Below are 12,937 nucleotides of genomic sequence, written 5' to 3' on the forward strand. Positions count from 1 at the left end.
AGTCTTTAAGCTTAATTTTAGAGGGCATTGGCACTTTCTCGGCACTAGCAGTTGCATAAATTCATGTTACAATAGTTGAAATTGACTATAGTTGATATATTTAATAAGATGCTACAAATAATAGTTTCTTAAGAAACTGTTTTAGATAGAAATGATAACAGTTCTCCATAACATAAATCTGTACTGCTGTGTGAGGAAAATGATGTGTCTGTGGATTTGATTTTTGTTTGAGTGAAGGAAAAAGTGCTAAGTGATTGAAAATCTTCTCTGTATCATATTTCATGTAAGTCAGCTTTAAGGAAACTTTTGATTATGGATTTTAGACAATTATCAGTTTCTATATTGATAGATTCCTTTTTGAGAGCTGCTTTAGAGGGTAGGACCCTGCTTTGAGAACAGCAACTGTTAAAGCCTTCTCCTAGTAGATGTCATTCAGAATTAGTCAGTATTGATCCTGAATGTTCAAAGGGAAGAAATTGACTCTAGTAAAAACTGAAGTTTTTTGATCATAGGCAGATTTGGGTGTAAATGGTTGAAGTTCTGGATAGTGTCATGATATTGATTGTTCCATTAGTTAACCATGTTTCTCCACCATCACAATGCCAGCAACTATTCCTGTGATTATTTTTACTTATTTAACATGGTGTCATGTTGTTACGTTACCTGAGAGGCTCTGTGTTGAAATTGTCGTCAGCTCCTCAGACTCTCTCTGCTTTTCAGGCAATAATAAACAGCACCATCACCCCAAACATGACATTCACTAAAACGTCTCAGAAGTTCGGCCAGTGGGCCGACAGTCGGGCAAACACTGTTTATGGACTGGGATTCTCCTCAGAGCATCATCTTTCCAAAGTAAGTAGAACCATAAGATCCCCGTGAAACTCTTCAAGTCCTGTGTCTTAAATAATAGCAAAAGGAAAGTGTAAGATACAGGGGGACATTTGCATGCTATCTCAGACCACTGTAGTGACTTTAGCGTTGCATTCTGCTGTATATTTTGCCCGCTGACAGCCGTCACCACTGATCGAGAAAGGTTTGTATCAACTGCTGTTCTGGTGGAACGTCAGAGGTGGGGACTGTCAGCGCAGAAGGTGCTCAGGGATGAGCACCCTCCACTGCAGGTGATCTGCAGGGCAGGTGCACACCGAGGCCTTCTGAGTTGTGAGAGCTCTAGCTGATGGTGCACAGTTCTTAGCTTTCTAACACAACAGCGGACACTCGGAAGTTATGGTGTGTAGGGAGAACCGAGTTTTACCTGAAAGTGGGGTACTCGAGCTCTCTGCTGCAATGCAGAGATCCATGAGACAGCATGGGAATTCATGGATAATACTGATCAGTTGTGACTAGAAAAACCTGTAAAATGCAGAGCTTACCAGGCGAAAAATTGGAAATAGGTGTTCTGCCTATAAGCAAACCCACGCATGGTTCCTACCAGTGTCACTTTGAATTCTGTGTATGTTATGTGGAAAGTCACTGGAAGGAAAGCACACATCCGGGTACTGAGGTCTGTGCTTAGTCTCTGTCTGAGGGTCTCCATTGAAAGGAAACAGTTTACGTGTGGTTTGGTACATAGAGAGGTCTGATGTCTTCAGAGTTGAAATTGTTGAAGTGCTGGGGAATCGTTCTCCAGCAGATAAACACTGTTGATATTTACATGAAATTACAGAAACCATTCAGATTATTGAAAAGAGGTTCCTCTTAAAATGCCTATCCTGTTGTGAGTATATACTGACTTGAAAGTATCAATAGTTCAGTAGCTAAAATAATCTACCTTTTTTCTGATTTATTTAAACATCCCTTAACAGTGCTGTCTTCAGTATTTTGTTACCTTTTGGATATAAATTATAATTTAAAGCTCAAATTTAAGACAATTTTACCTTTTCCTTGTGTGATGATAAATCACTATGTGTCGGATGATTGAGACAAACAACTCTTACCTAATTTGGTTTCTCTTACACATATCAAATTCTCATAATACATTTCTTGAGCTGTGGCAAAAGGACAGGTTTTTGATTTTAAAGTATTTCAACATGACAAAGACAGACACACCAGTCTTGTCCATACACAACCCCCTTGGGATATGATCCATTTATTCCGATATTTCCATTACCTAGCATGCTTTTTTTGAAACTTTGCTTTTGGAATTATCTATGAAAGCCTATATATAGGAAAAAGAAATATAAAAATCTTAAGTATATTCTACTTGCTGAATTTCTTGACTTTAAAACACATGAACTAAATTGTGGATTAATTTCTCAAATAAACTTGCATGAAATGATTTTTGAGTCTGTGTAATTCTGGCTGTAAATTATGTTCTTCATTGAATTCTTTCAAGTTACCGAGCAGCTAGCTCATGCACTTAAAGGAGTCGGTTATTAAATTCTGTCAGTCATGCTGTCTTCTATTTGATCTTTAGTCTGGAAATGGGCTCTTTGTTTTTCAAGACCTTTTTTTTTGCTTTTTAAAGTTAGCAGCTGCTTTTAGCCTATTTCTGGTGAGAATGCTAGTGTCTTAGTGTGGATTGGGTGTTAGGGAACTACCCTTAAGCTTCTGGAGCCAGGTCTGGTTTGTTTAATCATTGGACCCGGCTCCAAGAGGTTAAGGTCAGTCTCTACAGAATGTTTTGATTCAAAGATGACAAAGATTGGGATTTATTGTAAAGCTACCTCGAATATTAATGTTGGAGCGTTGCAGACTGCAGCGCACCCACAGGAGTTTATAATCTTTTCCACAAGTGAAGCCAGTATGTACATATTTGGGCTTTTTAATCATTAAAACCAGGAGTGAGTTAAAGCGTAATGTCGGGTTGAGAGAAGGTTGTAGAGGCAGTGGAAGACAAGCACCTCTCAAAATAAGTGAAGGCAACATCGTTGGAAGCAGTGTATGGTCTCCTGAGGTTGACTGGTGTGAGCAAAGTTCCAACTGTACTTGAATTGTTGGAGTGCTTACAACGTGTATTTTGTTATGGAAACTTAAGGCTTCACATTTTTTTGAAGACTAAGGTTATAAAAAATTAGCTATAGTGTGGGTATTTTATGACATCGAGGAAGCTTCAAACAATTATTTTGGAATGCTAAATTATTATAAGACTTAGCTTGTGCGCTATTTCACATTATATAAAGGGTAATTACTTTTTTTTTTTTTTTTTCCTTTCGACCAGTGTGAATGAGACCTGTAGATTCAGATTTTTTTAATGTAAGGAGGTTTTCTGTTTAGGTAGGATAGGGGCACACATTCAGTTCCCTGATCGGCAGATCGGGTGGAAGGGGACAGAGTCTTCATTAAGAAGGAAGAGTTGTGATGATGGCAGCTTTCCTCTGTAATCCTGCCCCGTCTCTCAGGCAGGTCAGAGGATCATGAACTTTTCCTTCTAGAATGTTCCTCCCAAAGATGGGAATGAATCTGAATTGCTCTTAGGGTTTCAGAAGGGAACTGTGCTTTTATGTTTTTATTTCCAACTGTAACAAATGTTTTAAGTACATAGAAAATATGGTTGTTTTGTAGACCTAACTTAATCTGATTATAGTGATAACTCAACTGTCTGCTGTTAAACATAGAAGGATGCTCTTCGTGGGTCTGGTTATGTTTAACAGTTCCCTACGGTCATCTACAAATGAGCATTTCATGGATATTGAGTTGTTAGGTCTCTTAAGGCCCTTTGGAGTATTGTATTCCTTTCTGTTTTTGTTTAGAAATCTTTGGAAATGAATCTTTGGTTGTCAGTGATTAAGTAAATTTTACTGTTTTTATTGTTGAAAATAAAATGCCTTACACGAGACTACATATTTTAGTAAAAGTTAACATTTCTCAGCATTGTGATAATTACAAGTGGATACTTAAAAAATTCAATTTTCACAATAATAAACAAAACACAGATTGCCTATCCTTAATGGTCCCTAGCTCCACCCCTCCCCCAAATCTTGGTCATGGTAAATTACAGTTTGGACAATCAAGGAGGCACATAGGTATGTAGCTGACACTGAATCCTGACTGACTTAGATCCTGATGGCTCTGAGTAAGATTTGTCAAAGGCAGTGCACCAACAGATGCTTGGTGTTAGGTTTCTTTTTCCATCAGTTTCGTGTTGGGAGGGGTAACTGATTTGGAGGCTCTTTGGCTTGTGTAAGAGCCAACTGTTGAGGAAACGAATGGCAGCTGAGGTGAAAGAGGGCGCTGTGGCTTGTTCTTGTCTGGTTAATGGATATCGTCCTTATCCATTCAGTTTGCAGAAAAGTTCCAGGAATTCAAAGAAGCTGCTCGACTGGCCAAGGAGAAATCCCAGGAGAAGATGGAACTCACCAGCACACCTTCACAGGTGGGTGTTTCACGTCTGTTCTTGTTGATGAGCCTCGTTCACCTCAGCTGGGAAAATAACGACACGGAAATGCAGCCATTAGTTACCTGTACCTATGGAGAAAGGTTTCTTTTTGCATTGTGTATGCCAGCGTGTATAAGAGTGTTTTAAAATTCAGTCTGGTAATTAAAATTCAAATTATTGAATGTGCATGCAACTTAAGAACAAAAGTACATAGCGATCGTAGATGTGTTCTGTTATGTGATGGTTACGTGGATTCCGCCACAAGAGGAGTCCCAAGGAAGACTCAGGAAGTCAGATGTTGATTATCCGTGCCTTTCCACACCACGAAGGGCCTGGCGAGAAGCCTCAGGGTGGTTAGCAGGCAGGAAGCAGGAGTGGGGGAAAGGTGAGGTTTGGCGTTCCTTAGTAAAGGCCAGCCCAGCTAGGGAAATAGAACAGGGGTGACAGGCTTGGGTCGTCTCAGTGGGCTCTCACCTGTGTGGGTGGTGAATCCCAAGTAGGCTGGTCCTTGGCCCTGGGGTGTGCTTCTGGATTGGCCGGTGGTGCACCAAAGCCAGGGTCCTGACAGGTCCCCCCGTCCCTGAGAGCTGGCTCACCTCACGGGGTGAAGCAGTCTCCCTGACAGTTAGAAAAGGTTTTGGAATTTTTTTTTAAGATGTGAAAACATCATAATATACAGAAGATTTAAAAAATATAAAGTTTGTTCTACCAGATTTTAAAGTGTGCTTAAATCTGAAGGTTGGAACATCTTATTTTTTAAAAATTTTATTTATTTATTATTTGAAAGGCAGAGTTACAGAGAGACAGAGGCAGAGAGGGAGGGAGGGAGGGGTCTTCCATCCACTGGTTCACTCCCCAAAAGATCCAAAACCAGGAGCTTCTTCCAGGTCTCCCACGTGGGTACAGGGGCCTAAGCACTTGGACCATTTTCTGCTGCTTTCCCAGGCACATCAGCAGGGAGCTGGATCAGAAGAGGAGCAGCCAGGACTCGAACCAGTGCCCATATGGGATGCCGGCACTGCTGGCGACAGCTGTGCCTGCTACACCAGAGCTGGCCCCGGAACATCTTTCTTTATGCTTCTCACTGAGACACAGAAGTTACAGTTCACTTTGTCGTTATGGCTTTACTGCCATCAAAGAAATGTACCAAAGTGGCTGGCATTGTGGCACCACCAGTGGGTTGAGCCACTGCCTGTGATGCTGGCATCCCATATGAGTGCCGTTTCAAGTCCCAGCTGCTCCACTTTTCATCCAGCCCTCTGCTGATGTGCCTGGGAATGCAGTGGAAGATAGCCCATGAGCTTAGGCATGTGCAACCCATATGGGAGATTCAGATGGAATCCTGTCTTTGGCGGGGCCCACACCTGGTCGTTGCCACCATTTGAGGAATGAACCAGCGGATGGAAGATCTCTTGTACACTGTCTCTGTCACTGTGTTTCAAATGCAGAAAATTGCGGCTGGCACTGTGGCACAGCAGGTTCAAGCCCTGGCTTGAGGTGCTGGTGTCCCATATGGGCGCCAGTTCTGGTCCCGGCTGCTCCTCTTCCGATCCAGCTCTCTGCTATGGCCTGGGAAAGCAGTGGAGGATGGCCCAAGTCCTTGGACCCTGTACCCACATGGGAGACCCAGAGGAATCTCCTGGCTCCTGGCTTCGGATCGGCGCAGCTCCAGCCGTTGTGGCCATCTGAGGAGTGAACCAGCAGATGGAAGACCTCTCTCTGTCTCTACATTTCTCTGTAACTCTATCTTTCAAATAAATAAAATAAATCTTACAAAAAAAAAACAAATGAAGAAAATGAATCTCTATTAAGTCCCGGTTGCCCCTCTTCCAGGCCAGCTCTCTGCTGTGGCCAGGGAGTGCAGTGGAGGATGGCCCAAGTGTTTGGGCCCTGCACCCCATGGGAGACCAGGAGAAGCACCTGGCTCCTGCCATTGGAACAGCGCGGTGCGCCGGCCGCAGCGCGCCTACCGCGGCAGCCATTGGAGGGTGAACCAACGGCAAAGGGAAGACCTTTCTCTCTGTCTCTGTCTCTCTCTCTCTCTGTCCACTCTGCCTGTCAAAAAAAAAAAAAAAAAAATACCAAAGATAATTTTATTTGGGAAAACATGAAATTTTAAAGAAAAAATTTTTAAAGATTTATTTATTTTACTTGAAAGTCATAGTTAGAAAGAGAGAGAGAGGTCTTCCATCCGATGGCTCACTCCCCATTTGGCCGCAATGGCCGGAGCTGCGCCGATCCAAAGATAGGAGCCAGGAGCTTCCTCTGGGTCTCCCAGGTGGGTGCAGGGGCCCAAGGACTTGGGCCATCTTCTGCTGCTTTCCCAGGCCATAGCAGAGAGCTGGATAGGAGGAGGAGTAGCTGAGACTAGAACCGGCACCCATATGGGATGCCAGCGTGCCGGCCCCCTTACGTTTAGCAAGCATTTGGGAGGCAGAATATATGGTACTTAATGTATGTTGTCAAAACATTAGAAGTGTGGGGCTGGCATTGTGGCAGAGTGGGTTAAGCCATCACCTACAATGCTGACATTCCATATAGGTGCCAGTTGAGTCCCAACTGCTCCACTTAGAATCCACCTCCCTGCTAATGTACCTGAGAAAGCCGTGAAAGATGGCTCAAGTGCTTGGGCCACTGCCACCCATGTGGGAGACCTGGATGAAGCTCCTGGCTCCTGGCTTTGACCTGGCCCAGCCCTTGCCATTGTGTCCATCTGGGGAATGAACCAGCAGATGGAAGAGCTCTCTTTGTCTGTCTCTACCTCTCTCTCTAACCTTTTCAAATAAATACCCCCCCACAAAAAAAATTGAAGTCTGATTGTTAATGTACAGAAACCATAGAGAATAATAAAATCATATTTCATTGTTCTTTCTTCTCCTTTTTTGCAATAGTCCCCAATATTACTGTTTTAGTTTGAGTTGACTACTACTGTCATACTTACCTAAAAGGCAGAGCTGGACTCTGACTGGTTTAATTCAGTTTGCTAAAGTAATGCTCACCTGAAGAATAAACTATGAAGGTACTGCACAAAGTTCATGGAAAATGGAATTGAAAGATGAGTTTGGTGCAATAATTTGCTTTTTTACTTTTAATTTATGTATAGGGCACAAATTTCATGTATTTCATATGTATAGTTTCAATAGTATAGTGATACTTTCCTTCTTCCTCCAACCTCTTTGCCTCCTCCTTCCCTTCTGATTTTTAAAAAAATTTTTACAATAACATACTTTCAGTTTACTTTATAATTACAAGCTTAACACTCTGCAATAATGTTTTGAAATCCATGCATAGTCTTTTCTTCATACCCATTTGCCTTGACCTTTTCGAAGAACCCTTGTATTACTTAGGAATTCAGTAAAAGAGAGGTTAAATGGGGTAATTGATGAACATTTTTTGAAGGTTTTTATTTAATGAATGCAAATTTTCATATGTACAGCCTTTAGGGATATAGTGTTTCTTACCCTGTTCCCACCCTCACACCTCCACTCTCATCCTACCTCCCACTCCCTCTCCTCTTCCATTTTCCATTAAGATTCATTTTTAATTGGCCGGCACCGCGGCTCACTAGGCTAATCCTCTGCCTGCGACGCCGGCACACCAGGTTCTAGTCCTGGTTGGGGCGCCGGATTCTGTCCCAGTTGCTCCTCTTCCAGTCCAGCTCTCTGCTGTGGCCCGGGAGTGCAGTAGAGGATGGCCCAAGTGCTTGGGCCCTGCACCCCATAGGAGACCAGGAGAAGCACCTGGCTCCTGGCTTTGGATCAGCGCGGTGCGCTGGCTGCGTTGCCTGGCTGCAGCGGCCACTGGGGGGTGAACCAACGGCAAAGGAAGACCTTTCTCTCTGTCTCTCTCTCATTGTCCACTCTGCCTGTCAAAAAAAAAAAATCATTTTTAATTGACTTTATTTACAGAAGATCAACTTTATATTAAGTAGAGATTTCAACTATTTGCACCCACATAGACACAAAGTATAAAGTACAGTTTGAAGACAAGTTTTACTATTAATTCTCATAGTACAACTCATTAAGGACAGAGGTCCTACATGGGGAGCAAAGTGCACAGTGACTCCTGTTGTTGATTTAGCAACTGACACTCTTATTTATGACATCAGTGATCACCTGAGGCTCTTGACATGAGCTGTCAAGGCTATGGAAGCCTCTTGAGTCCACAAACTCCGCTGGTTTTTAGACAGGGCCATATGCAAAGTGGACATTCTGTCCTCCCTTCAGAGAAAAGTACATCCTTCTTTGATGGCCTCTTCTTTAATTGATACACGTTTGATTGTAGCTTTTGTTTTTATTTGAGGATTAACAGACTGGCTAGGGGTATGACGTTTTGAATCAGACAGACAGGAATCCTTTTTTCCGTGTTGCTCTGGGCTCTTGGTTGGTTAACCCAGTTGCTTCTCTGTGTCGTATTACATTACTTTCAGGATTATTGAGATAAATAAGAACAGTAATGACTAGGCCCTGGGCTCCAGGACCTGGAGTTGGGTCTCGGCTGTAAGTCTTATTAGTGTTCTTCATCCATGAGATGGGAATCAGAACAGTTTGTCCTCATTAGGGTTGTTGTGAGAATTAAACAAGGGTGAGAACTGCTTAGTGTACAGTAAAGGTAACATCTGTTCTGGGTTGTGATAGAAAGGATAACGATGTAAAGCCTTAACATGGGGCCCAGCACCTGACGGTCAACTGGAAAATTCCATATCCCTTAACTGTGAAGGCTTGTTAAGAACAGATTTCTGAGTCGAGCTCCAGAGTTTGTGCCATAGTGGGTGTGAGGTGGGGATCACCTTTCTAGGAGGCACTGATGCTGTTGTTCCAGGGGCCACACTTGGAGCAGCTGTGCCGTAGACAGACCACTCCACCTCCCTAAAGGCTTGTGATGAGCGGGCCTGGCATTTAGAGCACATTGAGCCACTGCCCCAGTCTTAGACTCTTGAGCTCAGGCCATACTTTCGGCTTCGTATGGAGGGAAAGGAAGCCAGCATGAATCTGACAAAGTAGTGTGATCCATGAGTCTGGAGGTTGTGCTGAGTCAGCAGGACACACAGGGAGGACAGGAGTTGGTGTACACAAGCTTTCTTGTCTGTTGGAATCAAAACCAGTAGTTGACCAGTTATTCAAAAAATTCAGTTACTATGAGGAATATTTAAAAGCAACTTCTTAATTTAAATTGTATCAATCAAGTGTGGGAGTTTGGTGCAGCAGTTCAGTTGCTGCTTGGCAAGCCTGTATCCCACCCATGTCCGAGTGCCTGGTTGGAGTCCTGGCTCCGTCCCTTCTGGTCCAGCTGCCTCCTGATGTGCAAACTGGTGGGCAAGAAGTGATGGTGTAGGTACTTGGATCCCTGCCAGCCGTGTGGGACACCCTGATGGAGTTCCTGGCTCCTGGCTTCAGCCTATCTCAGCCCTGGCTGTTAGGGCAGTTGGGGAATGAGTGTAGAAGATCTGTCTGAGTCTCTGCCTTTTAAATAAAGTGAAAATAAACAAATAAAAATTAAGTAAATATATATGGATTAAAGTTCAATGCTACAGAATTTAACTTATTCACGTTTTTTGGTATAAAGCCTTGGAGTATGATCTGTCTAGCATCCCACGTTATCTTAGAAAAACTGTGCTGATACCTGCAAGTTTTAAGTATAGCTGAGCTTTGGTACTTCCCAAGAAATCTGAGTGTGATACTAGCAGATTTTTGTGTAATTTTCTGGCACTGTAAGGTACTATAAGGTACTATCTTACATGATACTGTATCACAATATATGCCTAATTGAATTGTGAGTTTTAGTTTTTAGTCACTTACCTTTTAGTCATTTCAAAGTGCTTAGTTTTCATTAAGATAACCACTGTGGTTTACATTCGAATTTCATTGGCTTACATAATATTTAATTCAGTTTAAACACAGTTGGTGTAAGGAGTTACCACCTGGCTTTGGTGCACATTTAATACAGTGGTGGATGCAGATACGTAGGCCAGAAGGAGGTGCGGCCACCAGCCCTGGGCATCCATCTGTTGGGGCTCGTCACATCAGAAAGGGAGCGCAGGGGTTCACTGGACAGTCAGGGGAACGGACGTGTGTGATGGTCAGCAAGTGGGATTTCTGAGGTGGTGGCTCTGGGAGAAGACCAGATATGGGCAGCAGTGTATGACGAGGGTCAGGTGACACTTTGAGCGCTCGGCCTCGGCTGCCTTTGTGTGTCCTCTTGTTGGCGTCCACGGCAGTTAGAACTCAGCGTCGTTAGCAGCTTCCTCGGTTCCTTTCAGAACCGCTGCTCGGAAAAGAGTGGCGTTCTCTTGTTCGTCTGGACTTGGGGTGACTGTTTGTTAATGATGGAGAGGCCCTGTAAGCTGTAACCGTGGAATTTGGTGGAAGGTGGTTGTGGGCCTGGTGTGCTGGGAAAGCCAGTGCAGCCCGGTGCGCCCTGCCCACTCTTCTTGCAGGGGTGAATCTGCGGTGAGGGCCGCATCACTTCCTTTTCCTGGGATTCAGAATATTCCTAGGGTTTTGGCCTCCTTGCTGCTTCCTGAGTGGATAAAAAGAAAGAATTCCGAAGAAGCATTTCCCCAATTGACATTTATGCTCGGATGCTTTTTAATGGGATGTTCGTGTCTGTTAGTCTTGGCTTCCTTGATACTTAGAGTTAAATTTCCAAAAAGGCATTTTCTCATTCGTTTGCCTATCATTTTTCTTATTCTAATTGTAGGTTGTTTTACTGTGGGTTAGAGAGTTTCCTAGAAACTAAGCGAGATGTGAGTGTATTCTTAAGATATAAAGGCAATGGAGAGGTTCACTGGATCTGTTTTCATTTACTTTTTAGTTTTTGCTCTTTTAATGTTTTTATCAACTTTGTTTTTTGTACACAGATGTGTTATGTGTATGCAGATAGATCAAAGATACAGTTAGAAATGTTTTTCCTGGGGCCGGAGCTGTGGCATAGCGGGATAAAGCCATGGCCTGCAATGGGCATCCTATGTGAGAGCCCTGTTTGAGTCCTGGCTGCTTCACTTCTGATCCAGCTCCCTCCTGATGCACTGGGAAAGCAGTAGAGGACTGGGAGACCCAGATAAGCTCCTGGCTCCTGGTTCTGGCCTGGCCTCGCCTGGTTGTTGTGGACATTTGGGAAGTGAAACAGTGGATGGAAGATTTCTCTAACTCTCTCAAGTAAATAATTCTTTTTTTAAAAAAAAGCTCTTCCTTGAATATTTATTATAGAAATGACCAATAAAGCTTTTTATTTTAATGTCCAATTTGTAGTAGTTTTTGTTTGTTTGTTTTTTAAGATGTATTGCAAGAGAACGATCTTCGATCCTCTGGTTCACTTCTCAAATGGCCTTAATGGCCCTGGCTGGTCTAGGTTGAAGCCAGGAGCCTGGAGCTCCATTTGCATCTGCAACATGGATAGCAGAGGCCCAAGGACTCCCCAGGCATGTTAGCAGGGAGCCGGATGGGAAGTGGAGCAGCTGGAATCAGCATGGTACTCATGGGATGATGATTTCTCAGTGTCTTAATCCACTGTGCCATAATGCTGGCCCCATGTAGGAGTAATTTTTTTTTTTTTTTTAAAGAATTGGTAGAGCTAAATGCTTAGGAAATTGCAGAAAATTCAGATTTAAAAAGTAGATGTTTCTTATATATTAAATATCACAATGCTTTTTTTTTTTTTAAAAAGATTTATTTATTTGAGAGGCAGAGGCACAGAGAGAGAGAGAGAGAGAGAGAGATCTTCCATCCACTGGTTCACTTCCCAGATGGCCACAACGGCTTGAGCTGAGCTGATCTGAAGCTAGGAACCTCTTCAAGTCTCCCATGTGGGTGCAGGGACTCAAGGACTTGGGCCATCCTCCACTGCTTTCCCAGACCATAGCAGAGAGCTGGATATGAAGTGGAGCAGCTGGGACTCAAACCTGTGCCCATATGGGATGCTGGCACTGCAGGCGGCGGCTTTACCCACTACTCCACAGTGCTGACCCACAGCGCTATTTTTAACATAAAATTTCTGGAATTTTTACAAAAAGACTTTGGGCTGCCTGTGGGATAGTTGGAGCGCAAGTGGATTCATTGTCTTTTTATGTCCTGATGTACTCTCGCAGCTTCTTTCTTGTTCTAATAAGCAAATATTTTTTTAAAACCGTATTTTTAAAGAACCATGCTTTTGGTAGGCTTTTGTATTTCTTTTTATATATAATGACCTAGATTTATAAATACTTATCTATACGGATACATATGCCTTTGGTTCGGTGTGAATGATATTCACATCTTACGAAGGCTGCCACTTTGAGAAGCTGGAACTGTTGAACCTCGTCCCTTCCCTGTGTTCTTCCTGACTCGCCGCTCAGAGTAGCCGTCCTCCTTCGGGATGTCTGCATTCTTGGCCTCCCCACGTCCTAATGCTAGCTCTCTCTCCCTAAAGTGACAGCAGCTGTTGCCTCGATGGGGGTGGTGAGACCAACAGACAAACTGTTACTCTGCTTCCCCTCTGGATCCTTTTCCGGATTTTGTCCTCTGGGTTGTGCACTTGCAGTTTGTCAGGGTGATTTGTTCCTGTTAACGTTTCTATCTAATCAGATCATGGCTAATTTAGCTGTCTAGCAGATTGAACTGTCAACTTTCACTAGTTTAGTTT

General features: G+C 43.3%; 1 protein-coding gene across 3 annotated transcripts in view; it reads left to right on the forward strand.

Annotated features, from left to right (window-relative positions):
• Positions 1-12,937, forward strand: part of HOMER1 (homer scaffold protein 1) — a 150,330-nt gene that overhangs the window by 80,566 nt on the left and 56,827 nt on the right. For all 3 annotated transcript variants that reach the window (XM_062212509.1, XM_062212507.1, XM_062212508.1), the window contains exons 3-4: positions 721-852; positions 4,223-4,315. In XM_062212509.1, the coding sequence (XP_062068493.1) occupies positions 721-852; positions 4,223-4,315 (225 nt within the window). The remainder of the gene's footprint in view (positions 1-720; positions 853-4,222; positions 4,316-12,937) is intronic.

The sequence above is a fragment of the Lepus europaeus genome, chromosome 15, assembly GCF_033115175.1.
Source record: "Lepus europaeus isolate LE1 chromosome 15, mLepTim1.pri, whole genome shotgun sequence".
Classification (NCBI taxonomy): domain Eukaryota; kingdom Metazoa; phylum Chordata; class Mammalia; order Lagomorpha; family Leporidae; genus Lepus; species Lepus europaeus.